Below are 16,105 nucleotides of genomic sequence, written 5' to 3'. Positions count from 1 at the left end.
TTATTCACAAAGTACTATGTTCAAAATACTTCCTTTTTTATAAAACCAGTCCTATTATTTCACACATGACAGTCATTCTTAACCTTAACCTTAATTTCCAGAAATATTCTGTCAGTAGGAGAATCACAGTTTAAAAATAGATAAATTAGACATACCTCTAACAGTCAGTTTTTCCTGTGATTTACTTCAGGAAGTCACATTTCCATTAATTCCAGATTTATCTCATACAAAATGGCTTTTTTCAAGACTTTTTGTCTTGTTTTTAATATTTATGATTACAGCTCACAAAATCAAAATGTTAAAATATTGTAGAAAAGTCCAGTTTGCAAAGTTTTCCTCAGCCTTCATTCTCTGACTCCAATTCACGACACACAACTGCAATCATGAGGAAGACTGCTGACTTGTCACTGACACCCTCCACAAAGAGGGTAAGCCACAGAAGGTCATTACCTAGGCTGTCTCAAAGCTTGTTCATAGAAAGTTGACTGGAAGGGAAGTCTGGTAAGAAAGGAGCACAAGTGACATGGATGAGCTCAGCCTTCAGAGGACTGTCAAACAAAGCAGATTCAAGAAGTTAAGGAGCTTCACTGAGGCTGGAGTTAGTGGATCAAGAGCCACCATGCAGACAGGTCCAGACAACTTTTAACTTCTCACCTGAGCTATGTAGAAAAAGAACTGGACTGTTGTTCAGAGGTATTAAGTCATGTTTTCAGATGAAAGTAAATTTTGCATTTCATTTGGAAATGAAGGTCCCAGAGTCTTCAAGGTGCTTGAAGTCCAGTGTTTTCAGTTTCCACAGCCAGGGTTGGTTTGAGGTGCCATGTCATCTTCTGCTTTATCAGGTCCAAAGTCAACACTGTCAGCCGTCTATCTAGTGGTATTAGAGACCTTCATGCTTCCACCTGCTGAGAAATTTATGGAAATACTGATTTCTTTTTCCATAAAGACTTGTCACCTGTCCACAGTGAAGCCAGAACTACCAGAAACTGGTTTGCTGACCATGGCATTGCAGTGTTTGATTGGCCAGCCAGCTGGTCTGGCCTGAACCCCACAGAGAATCTTTGGAGAAATGTCAAGAGGAAGATGAGAGACACCAGACCCAAAAATACAGGCGAGCTCAAGGCTGCTATCAGAGCAACCTGGGATTTACAGTATAACACCCCAGCAGTGCCACAGACTGATTGGCTCCATGCCATGTCGCATAGATGCAGTAATTTGTGCAAAAAGAAGCTCCAACCAACTACTGATGGCAAAAATCAACCTAATTTTCCAGAAGTTAATGTTGCTGTGTTATGAATCCTTCTTTTGGACTGATGTTCTGTGGTATTCTAATATTTTGAGATCGTGGGCAATAGATAAGTGTGAACTGTAAGCCATAATCATCAACATTAAAACAAAAACGTCTTGAAATATTTCACTTTGTTTGAGATTGATCAAGAATATATGGAAGTTTAACTTCTTGAATCAAACTGCAGAAAAACATCAACTTTTACATGGTATCCTACTTTTTTAGATGCCCCTTGTCAAGGCAATCTTCACAAATGAACTGCACTATGACAATTTTTGAAGCATAAACACACCGGACAAAAGGTAAAAGCGAATGTTTGGCAAAAAGGAACCATGGTAGACTAATTGAGCCATCAGCACCACTCAATTTGTAACTTTTATTTCATTCTCTCTTCCATAAAAGATTTTCTTCTTAGTGTGACCAAAAAATGGCAAAGTTCAACCCGCAGTAGTTCGAGCACAAAGCACATAGCGGGTAAATTGCAGACTAGCAGATTGGTTTGCAATTTTGAGTGATTTCTGACCAATTTTGTTGTCAGCCACGTTAGCAACTACCTTTTGTATGATTTTTAAAAGTTTCAAAAGCCACAAGTGGAGCACTTCCAGATGAATTGACCATGTTACCTTGTCTTTTGGGCATCTTCCTAAAAGCTCATTCAACAGTTCTATAGATTTAGGACAATGGAAGTGCCAAAATGCTAACTCCTTTCCAAGTTTTTTGACTGAATTTAATTTCTGTTGTTTGTTGAAATTATATCTGTCAACATCAAGATAGTCATGGACAAACTTCTGGTATTCTTGCCACATTTTGCAATCCTTAACAATGTAATCCTCCCAAAGAATGCAGCTTTCACTGATGCCACCTGCCTGCAGTATATCAGGGAAATGCTGTATTTGCAGTGTGTGGTAAACTAGCAACCCTTTGTCGTTTTGCCTTTTTGAGTATAAAGCAGGCAGCATGAATTCTGTCTGGTAAATAGTGAACTTGAGGAGAATCAGGAGTCTTAGTGATGAGCCTCAGTCTTCCAACATGACAGTCATTGATTAAGACACAGTTCAGTCAGGAAACACATGATGTGCAGTTATACATTTTTTTATTAGCCATTATTAATTTGCTCATATAGCTGTTGTTTATAATTTGGTGGTATGTCTGTTCTGGGATTCCCTTGCCCTTCGACAAGCTTATGTGGAAAGCATCAAGCCAGAACATCCCTGCTTTTCCTGAGCCAACAAGGAAAGCCTGAGGCAGAGAGAGAAGCAGCAATAAACCCAGAGCGGAGCAAGCATCATTTATAACTGAACGGCATTGATAAGTCAGATATAGCATAGAAGAGGAGCTGGGGTGGAGGAGGGTTGCAAAAAGGAGCTTGCAGAGGGAGCAGAAAAAACATGGCCATGCTAGAGCAGTTTAAATATGGTTAGCATGAGTGCAGTTAGCCAATAGCATGCGTAGACGTATCAGCTGGCCGTCAGCTGATGAGGGCTTGGGTGAGATCAGCTGATCTCAAATGTATGGCAGCGCTCGACTCTGTGACCTGCCTGAACTAATGCAATATGCTTGATGAATTGATACTAAATAACAAAAAGAGGTTTAAATCACACATCCAGCTGGTAAGAGATCATTTTTAACTCCTTGGTGTACGCCAGGATTGCCACGATTTCTGCTATGGACCAAACAACAGAAAGTTTTAGCTCTTTTGAACAAGCTGACTTCCATGATTGACAATGTGTTTATTTTGCCAGCCAGAAATTTCACCAGTATTCATTTACTTGTTGCTTTGAAATGTCATCCAAAAGAGGTTTTAGGTAGAACTTCTTTTATAAAGCCATGTTTTTAACTAAACCTGTGGTTATATGTGATTTCCCCTGGCCAGGTCCACTCTCTGCTAGCATAAAGAGCAAGAGACATGAGATAAAGAGTGATCCCACTCCGTTTGGTTATGAAGGTATCATTGAACGTGCAACAGTCCATGTTATGCATGTTGTGTGCAGGCTTGGAGCATGCTGAGTCTTCCACCTGCTTGTTTGGTTTATTGGAAAAGAAAATTCTGATCATTTTTTACATTTGTGGATGATTTGTGGATTTCTGTTTGTGTGCTTGTTTGTCCATTTCTGCACTTCTCCCATCTCTTGCTTGCTGCGTTTACCTTTGTTGACACTGTGTTGTGGTTTTCCGTTTGTAATGCATGATCATCAGTTGAAAAGAGTGTGATTAGTTGTGCTGTGGTGAAGGGTTTCTGGGTCCTACTTGTTTGATACTGCATGAGTAGAGTCTAGTCTTTGGCTAGATGGACAGTGGTGTGGTTGTGTTTCACAATGTTGGGTGTCAGACGTGATGGGAGGGATCGTATAAAGCATCTGACCTCCCTCCAGATACTTTGCGTGGTGCTATGGCTGCAGTCAAGAAACGTCAGAGCATAACTAGCAGCACTGCTGCTGGCGTCGGCTCAACCGTTCCTAGATCCACCTCCCAACCAGGTAACTGCAGAGGAGCACAGCAACTGTTTCAACAGTCATTTTTGTTCTCTGTGGATTTTTTTTTTTTTTTTTTTTTTTTTTTTTCAGTTTATGTGTTGAAGCGCTGACAGAAAGTTGATTTCCTTTTGATTTATTTTTTTGCTTTCAGACAGGCTCTTATTTTCTGCTGAAATGTTTTTTTCCCCAACTGCCTGGTGTTAAATTGATCTTTTTATAGCATATGTCTTTTACCCTGAGTTTGGTTAAAGGAAAGGAATTTAATGCAATCGTAAACAGCGCCTATTGAAAGTATTCTCCCCCTTGGATGTTGGATTCTTCTATTGATTTTATAAATCAATTGTGGTCAATATCATTTGGCTTTTTTGACAAAAAAGAATTACAAAAAACTCTTAAATATCAAAGTGAAAACAAATTTATACAAAGTAATGCCAAAATATATAAAGCAAAAAGAGGGGCTGCATAAACAATCACCCCCCTTCAAATCAGTATTTAGTAGAGACACCTTTGCAAGCATTCAGGGGCCAGCTGGTTAGAAGCATCCCCACTGTATAATGCTGCCACCACTGTGCTTCACAGTGAGGATTGTGTGTGTGCTGCTGAATCCTGTAACTCCTTCAGAGTTGTTATAGGTGTTTGGGATCTCTTTCACTGGTCTGCTTCTTGCAAGGTCACTCAGATTGTGAGGATGACCTGATCTATGCAGATCTAGAGATTTGCTGTATTCCTCCTATTTCTTGATGATGGAAATTAACTCTGGGGAAGCTCAACACTTTGGAGTTTTTTTGTATTCACCCCCTAACTTATACTTGTCAATAACATTTTCTCTGTTTTGCTTGGAGTGTCCCTTTGTCTTCATGGTGTAATGGTAGCCATGAATTCCACTTAACCAGTGACTGAGCCCTTCCAGACACAGATGTTTTTATACTACAGTCACTTAAGATACATTCACTCCACTCCGGTGATCCCCATTTCACTAGCTGTGAGACTACAGTACCAACTGGCTGGACCTCTGTTGAATTAGATCGATTACTTTCTTGAAACCTCTTTTCACTTTGACATTAACAAGGGTTTTTTAGTCAGAAAAGTCAAATTATATTGACCAAGACTGGTTTTTCAAATGAATAAATGGGTAAATCATCGAAATACTTCTTACATGCACTGTACATGGCGTTTGGTCATAAACATCCTTCGTGATGCATTAGAATTGGCGGTTGGACTTAATTTGAGTTGCAGGCTGGAGCAAGACTAATTTCAAAGACACACATAACACCACTTCCTCCTGATCTGGACGATCTGCTCCCTTGGTGGAGAAAAGACTCACTTAGCAACATTGTTCTTTAAGCTTTCAGTGTGTTGGAAGCCTGAAAATGTTTCACTGTGGCAATTAACCTCCGAACTCTACAACTGCATCACTTCCCATTCAGGAAATGTCATCCTGCCAGGTGGAATCAAAACTTTTGATCAAAACCTTTTCACAAGTACATTTTGTAGTTAATATTGTGTATTTTATTTCTCCCAGGCTGGGTCCAGCGTCGTCTCCCTTCCATGGACACAGATGACTTTGAGACGATCCCCTCCAGTGCAGAGGAATCCTCCAACTCTTCTGAAGAGGACAACAACAAGAATGTAGGGATAACCAAAGATAGCAGCCGATTTTAGCCAAGTGTAGATAGATTTAAGCATTATGGCAATGTCTGGTGAAAAAGCCGCACATATAATACCTATTTTTAAATCTAAAGGGTTGGCAATTACTTATATTCTTGGGTGACTCATGTTCTACTATAAAGGGCTGAGACATGCTACATCATTACTCCAGATTGGTGCTGCAGACACTTTCATACATTGTAATAGACCTTACACGATTTATATTCACCACTTTCACTGTGTATTGCAAGTAGCCGCTACACTGCTCAAAATGTGCTGAAATACATAACAACACAGGCTAGATCAGCAGGGTTTGGTGCCATTTTTACTGCTTTTTCCCCTGTTTTAGGTCATAACAGTGTAGTGATTGTAGAGAGACAGCTGATTCTGTCTCTCTCAGTCTCTGCAGGCTAAGACCTTAACTACTGTACTGTAGCAAGTACAATGCATATGAAAAGTATTCACCCCTGGGATGTTTTACCATATTATTGATTTTATAAATAAATCATGGTACATATAATTTGGCTTTTTTGACAAACAAATTACAAAAAAAAAATTCTTTAATGTCAAAGTGAAAATGTTGAAAGTGAAAAATTCGTCTATGTTGATAGAACTCAATCGGGCTTGATCTGTACACTGAAATTTTACTCCATTCTTCTTTGCTCAAGCTCTGTCAGGGATTAGGCATTAACAGCCTTTTTCAAATCCAGTCACAAATTATCTAATGGATTTAGGTCTGGGCCTTGACTTGGCCACTCCAGAACATTAACCTTGTTGTCTTTCAACCATTTCTGTGTAGCTTTCACTGTATGCTTTGGTCATCGTCTTGCTGGAAAATGTATCTTCTTCTAAGGTGTAGTTCTCCTATAGTCTGAATAAGATTGTCTTCCAGAATTTTCCTATATTTTGCTATATTCAGTTTACCCTCTACCTACCTGCAAGCCTTCCAGCACTACCAAGAAGCGTCCTCACAGCATGATGCTGCCACCCCCATGCTTCACAGTGTGTGTTTGTGGTGATGTGCAGTGTTTGGTGTCTGCGTCAAACACAGCGTCTTGTCTGAAAGAAATTTCTTCCTTTTGAGCATGGAGTTCCACACATTCCTTTTGGTGAACTTTAGTCCAGATTTAATCTGAGTTTTATTCAACAGTGGCTTTCTCTTTGCCACTCACCTATAAAGCTTTGAAGAACCTGGACAACAGTTTTCATATGCAGAGTCTCTCCCATGTCAGCTGCTGAAGCTTGTGACTCCTTCAGAGTAGTCATAGGTGTCTTGGTGGCCTCTCTAATGAGTCTTCTTTTTGCACAGTCACTAAGTCTGTGAGGACAGATCCAGGCAGATGTACACATACGCCATATTTCATGATAATGAGTTTAGCTGCACTCCAGAGATGTTCATTGCCGTGGAGATTTTTTTGTTTCCAATCTCATGACTTATACATTTCAATAACCTTTACTCTGAACTGCCTGGGGTGTTCTTTTGTCTTTATGGTGTAATGGTAGCCAGGAATACTGATTAACCAGTTACTGGACCTTGCAGACACAGGTGTCTTTATACTACAATCACTTGAGACACTTTCACTGCACTCAGGTGATCCCTATCTCACTAATTGTGGAACTACTAGCACAAATTGTCTGCACCTCTGTTGAATCACTATGAAGGGGAAGAGTATTTATGCAATCACATATTTTACGTCAAATATTTTTATTTGGCATAACTATGCATAAATCTGTTTTCAATTAGACATTAAAGAGGTTTTCAATCTTTTTTGTCAAAAAGGCCAAATTATATTGACCATGATTGATTTAAAAAAAAAAAAATCAATAAATGGGTAAAACATTCAAGGGGGTGAATACTTGCATAAGCACTCTGGATGTGAAAACTAAAAACAGATGGTTCTCAAAGAGTGACAGCTAAACAAAAACTGCTGGACTTCACTGATTGAAATGGAAGTTGTCACACAGGAGGAAGATTTAAACCCCTTTCTCCCTTGAGAGTTTGCAAAAAGCAGGCTGCAGCTTATATATTTGAGCGACTTTAGTCCCAGATGGTTGAGTTCTTGACCTTCTTTCTAGGATGTATTTAAAAGTGCAACTGCAAAACCCTAAGGTTCAATCATTTCATTCTGAATTAAAACAAGACATGAGTTCATTACCGCTAAAAATTGTCAAACCTTGTCCTGAATGAAAAATGTAGCTCAGCCACACGTGTTCAGATCCTGCTGGGAGACGTCAGCTCTCTCCATAAATCATCTCATTCTACAATCACTCACCGTCCCTCGACAGCTCCCCACTCATCCATCGTTTCCTCTCCACTCATGCTTCACTTTCACCTCGTTTCTAGTAAATCCCCCTCTGATCCCCCCAGTTAGAGGACCCCTCCACTGCTTAATTATTTCCCCCGGACATGTGTCTCATTAGCAGCGGGCACTGACGACTTGACATTTAAGAAACGAGAGGAGAGACAAAAGACAGCAAGGATTATAGCTGCACAGGTCTGCTGGGTAAGGCAGCCTTTCCACATCCATTATAATCTGCGTGATGTGCAGCAGAGAGAAAAACATGAATACATCAACACACATTGAGCATGAATGTTGTGTCCACATACACACACTCTTTAAAGGAATTTACAATTTTGCATGAAGCGGTAGATGCCAAGTTCAATTATTTTTGATTAAAAGCAGTAATAAAAGTGGAAATACCCATAGTGGATGCAACTTTCTGACAACAAGGAAGAAAACTTTCTGGACAAAAATGCAATTCATGTCTGAAAAAATCTGTTGTTCAAAACTGATTAAAAAAAATGGTAAAACCCATTTACATTCAGCATGCTGGATACTATTTTTTTCTTTTTCTTTTTACTTTGTTTGTTGGAGTATATATATTTGATGTTCCTGTATTCTGGCAATGATATGTTTCTGTCTGTGAACATCTGCATAAAAGTAACAGTCAGAAAGGATGAAACTTTAAGTGCCAAGACCCTGAAATTGCTGGTAAATCACTGAGTTTGCATGGAAAGGGCTCAATCGGCTTGCACATCTGCATACTGCAATTTGAATCCCCAGGGACTGGGTTTGAACAGCCCTTTTCAAGTCCAGCCACAGATTCTCTTTTGGATTGAAGTCTGGGCTTTGACTCAGCCACTCCAGAACTCTTTAAACCATTTCTGTGTAGCTTTCGCTGTAGTTCTTGGAAAATACATTTCTTTCCAAGCTGTAGTTCTCTGGTAGTCTGGATAAAATTGTTCTCCAGGATTTTCCTGTATTTTGCTGCTTTTATTTTGCCCTCTACCTTTACAAGCCTTCCAGGGCTGGCTGCCAAGAAGCATCCCCACAGCATGATGCAGCCACCACCTTGTTTCACAGTGGGGATGGTGTGTTTCTGGTCATGTGTAGTGTTTTGTGTTAACCAAATATAGCATCTTGTCTGATGGCCAAAAAAGTCCTGTTTTGGTCTCATCAGACCAAAGAACCTTCTTCCACTTGACCATGGAGACTCCCTCATCCCCTTTTGTCCAGGTTTAATGACTTTTCTTCAACAGTGGCTTTCTCTTTGCCACTCTCCCATAAAGCTTTGACTGGTGAAGAACCTGGGCAACAGTTGTTGTCTGCAGAGTCGCTCTCTCATCTCAGAGTAGTCATAGATGTCTTGGTGGTGTCTGTCACTAGTCTCCTTTTTGCACAGTTGCTCAGTTTGTGAATACAGACCGATCTAGGCAGATTTACACGGGTCATATTCCTCCCATTCCTTGAACCCCAGGGGATGTTCAATGCCCTTGGACTTTTTTGTATCCATCCCCTGACTTATACAGTTCAATAACCTTTTCTCTGAATTTCTGGGAGTGTTCTTTTGTCTTCATGGTGTAATGGTAGCCATGAATACTGATTAACCAGTGATTGGACCTTCCAGACACAGGTGTCTTTATACTGCAATAACTTGAGACAACTTCACTGCACTCAGGTGATCCCCATTTCACAAAGTGTGAGACTACTAGCACCAATTTGGTAGACCTCTGTTGAATCAGATGATTTTTTTTAAAGGGGGTGAATATTTATGCAGTTACTTATTTTGCATTACATAATTTTATTTAGTTGATATTACTTTAGAAAAATATGTTTTACGTTGACATTAAACAGGTGTTTTGTGATTTTTTTTAAACAAAAAACAAATTATATTGACTATGATGGATTTCTAAAATCAATTAAAGAGTAAAACATCCAAGGCAAAGCAAGTTTATTTGTATAGCACATTTCAGCAACAAGGCAATTCAAAGTGCTTCACACAGTTCATTAAAATACATTGACAAAGGGAAAACATTTTAAACGAAGCATGTAAAAGGTGATTAAAGACAGCAAATAAGGGGTGGGAATACTTTTTGTAGACACTGCATGAAGCGTGCCCTGAATGCTTGGGTTAGCTTTGGTTTGATTGAGGTGTTTACATGCACTAGTAATGATCGGCAGCCATATGCTTTAGGTCAGTGGAACCACTCAAATTGGGGTCCGGGGACCCCTGGGGGTCCGGTGCCACAGCTTGGGTCCGCTAAACAATTCAAAATAGAATTTTAAAGTAATGTCATGTCACTAAAAATCAAATAAATACATATAGGAACCACAGCACCATAAAACAACCATACTAAACCAATGACTCCCACATAATTCAGCTTTGGGCCAACAAAAACCAAGAGGGTCTGGCTGCAGCCCTCGAGCAAACCTCTACGCAGGGGCGTTCGGCTGGAGACCTCTACGGTGGGGCGAAACCTCTTCGCTGGGGCGTGATGTACATTGCCCAAGCCTATGCTGGGGCGTGCAGCGTGTTAGCTGTTGTTAGCATGACCTACCTGTTGTTAGCATGACTACACCGCTGTGCTTATGACACATTAGCATAGCCCCGTATGCTGGGGCGAAGCAGCAGCACATCCTGACCCCTATGCTGGGCAGCGTACGGGTCTATGCTATTAAAACCTGACTGCTTCGGTTTAGGCGTTTAAATCTGACTGGTTGGATTTAGGGTCAGCCTGTCGGCAAGCGGATAGAGCTGAAATTTCGTCGCAGGTAATATACGTAACGCCCCAGCGTAGAGGTCCATGGCTTTGGCAATGTATATCATGCCCCAGCGAAGAGGTTTCGCCCCACCGTAGAGGTCTCCAGCCGAACGCCCCAGCGTAGAAGTTTGCTCGAGGGCTGCAGCCAGATGCCTCTCATAAAAACTCAGATATGATTAGGAGCTATCACCTAAATCTATAACTCGTCATGCCTAAAAAAAAACACAAGAAAAGCACAGAGGGATTCTTATAAGGCTGCTCAAAGGATCACAAAAAGTAAGAAACCACACTCAATTGGGCAAGAGCTTTTATTTAGGTTGGAGAGTCTGAAATACAGCATCTTGGAGTACAAAAGGCAGTTGTTTAATCAGTGTGAGGTTTATGTGGGGGTCCATGGAAAATGTTCTGCCCTCTAAGGGGTCCCGAGCCCCGAAATGTTTGAGAACCCCTGCTTTATGTTGGTCTGACTTTTAGAAATACAACTGAGTATGATTTCTGTCAGACTTACAAGGCTCCTAAAGGTGCAGACCATCAGTCAAACATTTGTACCTTCAGGGTCCTTGGTAGGACTGTGTAGTTTCTTTAGTCCTTGCTGGACACTTCCTCCATGTTAGGCCAAGAGAAAGAAGCTTGTCCTAGTTTCTGCAGGCTAAAACTGTCCCTAGTCTCCTTCTTGCACAGTCAATGAGTTTTTGGGGAAATCTAGGAAGATTTACACATGTGCCATATTCACTCATTTTGTTGATGATTGATTTAACTGAGCCCCCAGGATGTTCAGTGCTTAGGACTTTTTTTGTATTCATCCTCTTTACTTTTTAATAACCTTTTCTCTGAGTTGCTTGAAGTTTTCTTTTGGTCTCATGGTGTAATGGTAGCCCAGAATACTGATACTGGACCTTCTAGACACAGGTGTCTTTATACTAGAACACTGAACAGTACCTGTTTTTAATTTTGTTAATAATAAACTTCTGCCCTTTGTTTTCAGCTTATTGTTTTATAAGAGCTTGATCTCAATGGGTCTCCACCATAAAGGTTAAAAAAAGCACTGTAGATGATTTTCTTTACTGAAATATGGTGGTGGTTAAAATCACAGCCCTCAGTCATACAACAAAGCTGAAATATATACTCTTTATTGCTTTACAGAGACTTTAATTTAAGTTTTTACCTACAGGGTGACAATGGGCGTTTCCGGGTGCAGCTGACCTATGAGTCTCGAGAAGCGAAGGACCTCTCTTTGGAGACGGGGGACCTGGTCCAATTTGTAGAGGAGGCAGAGAACGGACACTGGTGAGTTCCAGCTGGCTCCTCAGTAACACTGTGGGAAGTCATCCCACTTTTTCTCACCCACCCATCGTTTCTCTGATTTGATTGTTGCTCCCCCTGACTTTGCACTATATTTGAAGTCTCTGGCTTTGTGGATCCCCATCTGCCAGTTCAAACACGTCTTGTTCTCAGATTAAGGTGTGAGGACAAAAACTTTACTGTGTGTTCCCAGTACAAGAAGAGCATGCATTTTACAAGTAAGGCAAGAAATAATCAGTGTGACATTGCATAATGCTTCATTTAGGTCACTATTGTTGAGAATCTCATTCAGTCTGTTTGCCCTCAATAAACTATAATTGCTGTGCACATCAACTCTAAATTTGGAAGATTGTATTTTTGGCTTCTTTGCTGAAGACTTGAAGAAGACTTTTCTAGGACAGCAAAAGGGGCATATATTTCCATTTGGTGAATTTTATACCTTATACCTTGTGTAGAGATAATCCAATATCATATTTTCCTTCCCATTCCACTACCAGAATGTTGGGTAACCACCGATACAGAGTACCGATCTGGGCAGAATGTGCCGTGGAAAACTAGCACATTATACGTAGCTCTGCAGTGAACTCAGAACATGGCTCAACATGTTGAGTTTACAGCATCCCAAGTCATTTATTTCATCGGTCCTCGGTCTATGGTTGAACTAGAGGTAGTTCCTGACCCGCCATCTAAAAGACCATTCCAAAGCCTTTAACCCTCTCAGGATGGCGTTGTCATGTATGACAAGAAAAGATAAATGTTATTGAAAGTTAAATACTTTTTTTTGAACTGTAAATAGTCTGCACTTACTTGCTTTATCCTCCAAAAGCCCTCCATTGTGCCATTCTAATGACGCTATCCACGTCTTCATCGCTCTTACAGAATGTTTTCTAGTGAGCATGGAACTTGGCTGGCATTCTGGGCCTTTAAAGATTAAACCCACACCAGTAGCTCCGATATTCTTTTTACCCATTTATAATCCATCGTTGTTCATTTCTGCCATATAACCATATACAAACTGGGGAAGACAGCTGGAATAACTCATAATAGAGAGAAAAATGCAGAGAAGCTGTAATTTGTCCCTTAGGGTCACTGCACATTAAATTGTGATTCAAAATTCCCCAAAGCATCAGGACTTTATTTGTTAAAATGTGAATATTTTGAAGACTTTCTGTCACATAATGATTATTTTTTAATTCTTTAATGCCAAAGAGATGGGAGAACAAGGTTGTGAAAAGAAAACTGTAGTCATTAATGTTTACTATGGTGCATAAATACTTAATACTCTTTACATTTTAATTGCCGTTTGATGGAACAGCCTCCCATTGGTTGAGCAGCCTCTCATAAAGCATTCTAGGAAACTATGGTGGTTAGCATTCGAGTTAATGGCAATACATGAACAGAAATGGTGTGTTTAACATTGGATATACTATACCTGTGTGGATTTAATCTTTAAAGCCCCAAGAGGAGAAAAAATAATAGGCTATGATGTATGGTACAAACGTTACAACAAAGCCAGCTTGGAAGGGTTTTAAACAAATGCCTACAGTAAATAATGAATGCCATGCTGCCTCTAAACTTTGTTTTTTACTTTTATATTTTCTATAGGCCTTTTGTCATTATTTCTTAAGAGCATAAAAAGCATCTTTAAACTTATCTGCTACTACAGTATATACTCTCCACATTCTTTGTCTGGTGTTTTAAGTTACTGAGGCTTATTTTATTTCTTCTGTTTCACAATATGAGAATGAGGATCCTGAGATTTCCCATAGAGATTCCAGCATGGGAATTAACTTTCAAAAAGCAATCAATATAATTACAACAACAAAACACAGCCATAAGGGCTCTCCAACAGTCCCCAGCTATACACTTTAATCAGAGGTGTCAAACTCAAGGCCCAGGGGCCAAATCAAAAGAGTTGAAATATCCTGGTATGTAAAAAAAATAAATAAAAAGTAAAAAGTAAAGACAAAAAGAATTAGAGAAAAGGTAAGGGATGTGGAAAAATAAATTAATTTGTGTTTTTATTTCATATTTTGAATTTTGCATCTTGCAATTATGGCTTAAACTTATGATTTTGACTTTTTATTTCATATTTTGACCTTTCCATCCAAAATCGTGACTTTAAAAATGGTCTTTTAAACTCATGATTTTAAAATCATTTCAAATTTTGACCTAAAAAACCCATGATTTCAACTTTTGTCGCTTATATTTGCCTTTTGAAAATCATGTGACTTTTAATCTCATGTTTTTACCTTTTGAACTAATAGCTTTTTTCTCTGATTTTGAGCCTTTAAATGTATCATGTTCACTTTTTTCAAATCTCAAAATCCTTCCTCATCATTGCTAAGTTTTTCATCCCATGATTTATAACTTGCTCTCAGGTTAGGCCTCAATTCAGAATGTGACCCCTGCTATGGTTGATTTTGACACCCCTTTGCTATCTACGTGTATGCTAATATAAGCACAAATAAGTAAGGAATAATTAAGTTTATTACAAAGTAAACCAAGGGATTTTCAGCTACATTTAGTTATTTCACCTCTATCTTTGTCAGAGGCAGTATTAACAAACAAAACAATACTCAAAGTTGACTTTCCTCCTTGATAAAACAAATGTAGCTTCTTCTTGGTTGCCTCCAATTTTTTGTACAACTTTTGCACCCTGCACATAGAACGCACATAGAGTGCAGCGATGAGCAGGGTGATCTCACTATCTCTCTTACTCATTTGCATCGACAGCCTCATCAACCACCTGTAGCTCTTTTATGGTCCTTTTGGCAATTGGGACCACTCAAATGAGCCACATTGTGGTCAGTTCTTCTCCAAAAACCTGCTCAGACAACCTCAAAAGACCCCACTTCTGTCCACTCTGCTATTTAGATTGCACTAATTATCCAGCTATTGAAAACTGCCATCAGCGTGTCATTTTGCTCATGCATCATTTTGCATTTACTTAATGGCTGCTGCCAATTGCAGCAGTGTCGTTGCCAACGTATTTAAACAGAGGCATAATTGAAATTTCAAACAGCATACCAGCGTAAATTATGACACTGAGGCTTTGCCTCACAGACAGGGATATAATTCTATAATTCTGTGAATGTCTGACCTTACTATGTGGGGAAATGACAAAAATGTTATTGGTTCCAGAGCTGTATGCCTAATTCAAGATGAAGTTTCAATGTCAAACTGTCTGCACAAGAGCTGATACACTCTGAAGAATGAGTTCCCTTATAAGAACATAAAACATGACTGTGTAATAGATATATTTCTGAATGTTTCAGTGTGTAAACTTTTTCACATCTTTGTCTCATACATAGTTGTGGAAATAATCAACTGAAGTCACGCTAATGCTTGTAGACAGGCAGGCTTTAGGATTAGAAAAGTAGCTACAGTTGTTCTGTCTCTGCAGTCTGAGTATTTGAAGCATGAATAAACATTTATGGAACAAATCAAAGTTGAGCTTTTGAGGTCTATTTTCCCCCCACTTTATTCCAGCAGTGGTGATTTAGAGGTAATTGTTTTTTCACAGTTTCTACTGAAGATGGAAGTGGGTCCTTTTGAAATTCTTGTCTCATGCTGTTGTGGCTTTTTCAGCTACTTAAGGTTACTCAAAGTGAGAGGACAAGCAGTGTTGTACTGGTGTATTTATTAGAACAGGCAAATTAAAGTACAATTTCTTAGCCCTCTCAGATTTTGCAGTTAAATCAAACATTTTTTTAAAAAGTTGGTTCGAAAATTTCACTGTGCAATGTATCACACTGTCTACAATGAAAGTGAATTTTCGAATTCAAGAAACTTAATTTTAAAGAATGAAAGTTGCAGATATATAGTGCATTCAGACCTTCTTCACTGTTTTCATTTTTCTACATTGCAGCCTGATGATACAGCTGCTAAAACTCATTTTTATTTTTTTTAATCTACACTCATCCCCATCATTACATTAATCATGAAAAAGGGGAAAAAGTATTTTAGAATATTTGCAGGTTTATCTCAATTTAAAAAAAACTGAAATATTAGATTAACATAAGTATTCAGACCCTTTGCAACACTTGAAATTTAGCTCAGGTTTCTCCCATTTCTCTGGATCTTTGCTGGGATGCTTCTAAGCCTTAAATGGAGTCCACTTGTGGTATATTAAATTGATAGGATGTGATTTAAGGAGGCATGCGCCTCTCTGTAGAAGGCCTCACAGCTGGTAATGCTTATCAGAGCAAAAGCCAAATCAGGGCAAAGGAACTGATTGTTAATTGCTGTGCTTCTCTGTGAATAAAATTAATGCCAAGGTGGGTTGGTACACATACAAAATATCTTCTCTGCTGAGACAAGTTTTCAGTGTGGTTCTTTGCTCTCATT

At 39.3% G+C, this 16,105-nt stretch overlaps 1 protein-coding gene across 5 annotated transcripts in view; it reads left to right on the top strand.

Annotated features, from left to right (window-relative positions):
* Positions 1 to 16,105, top strand: part of mcf2l2 (MCF.2 cell line derived transforming sequence-like 2) — a 203,842-nt gene that overhangs the window by 174,070 nt on the left and 13,667 nt on the right. For all 5 annotated transcript variants that reach the window (XM_041792057.1, XM_041792053.1, XM_041792054.1 and 2 more), the window contains exons 28-29: positions 5,285 to 5,391; positions 11,625 to 11,740. In XM_041792057.1, coding sequence (XP_041647991.1) covers positions 5,285 to 5,391; positions 11,625 to 11,740 — 223 coding nt within the window. The remainder of the gene's footprint in view (positions 1 to 5,284; positions 5,392 to 11,624; positions 11,741 to 16,105) is intronic.

Source organism: Cheilinus undulatus, linkage group 7, assembly GCF_018320785.1.
Source record: "Cheilinus undulatus linkage group 7, ASM1832078v1, whole genome shotgun sequence".
In the NCBI taxonomy this organism is placed as follows: domain Eukaryota; kingdom Metazoa; phylum Chordata; class Actinopteri; order Labriformes; family Labridae; genus Cheilinus; species Cheilinus undulatus.
Note: the sequence above shows the minus strand (reverse complement) of the source record. Positions and strands in the feature narration are given on the sequence as shown.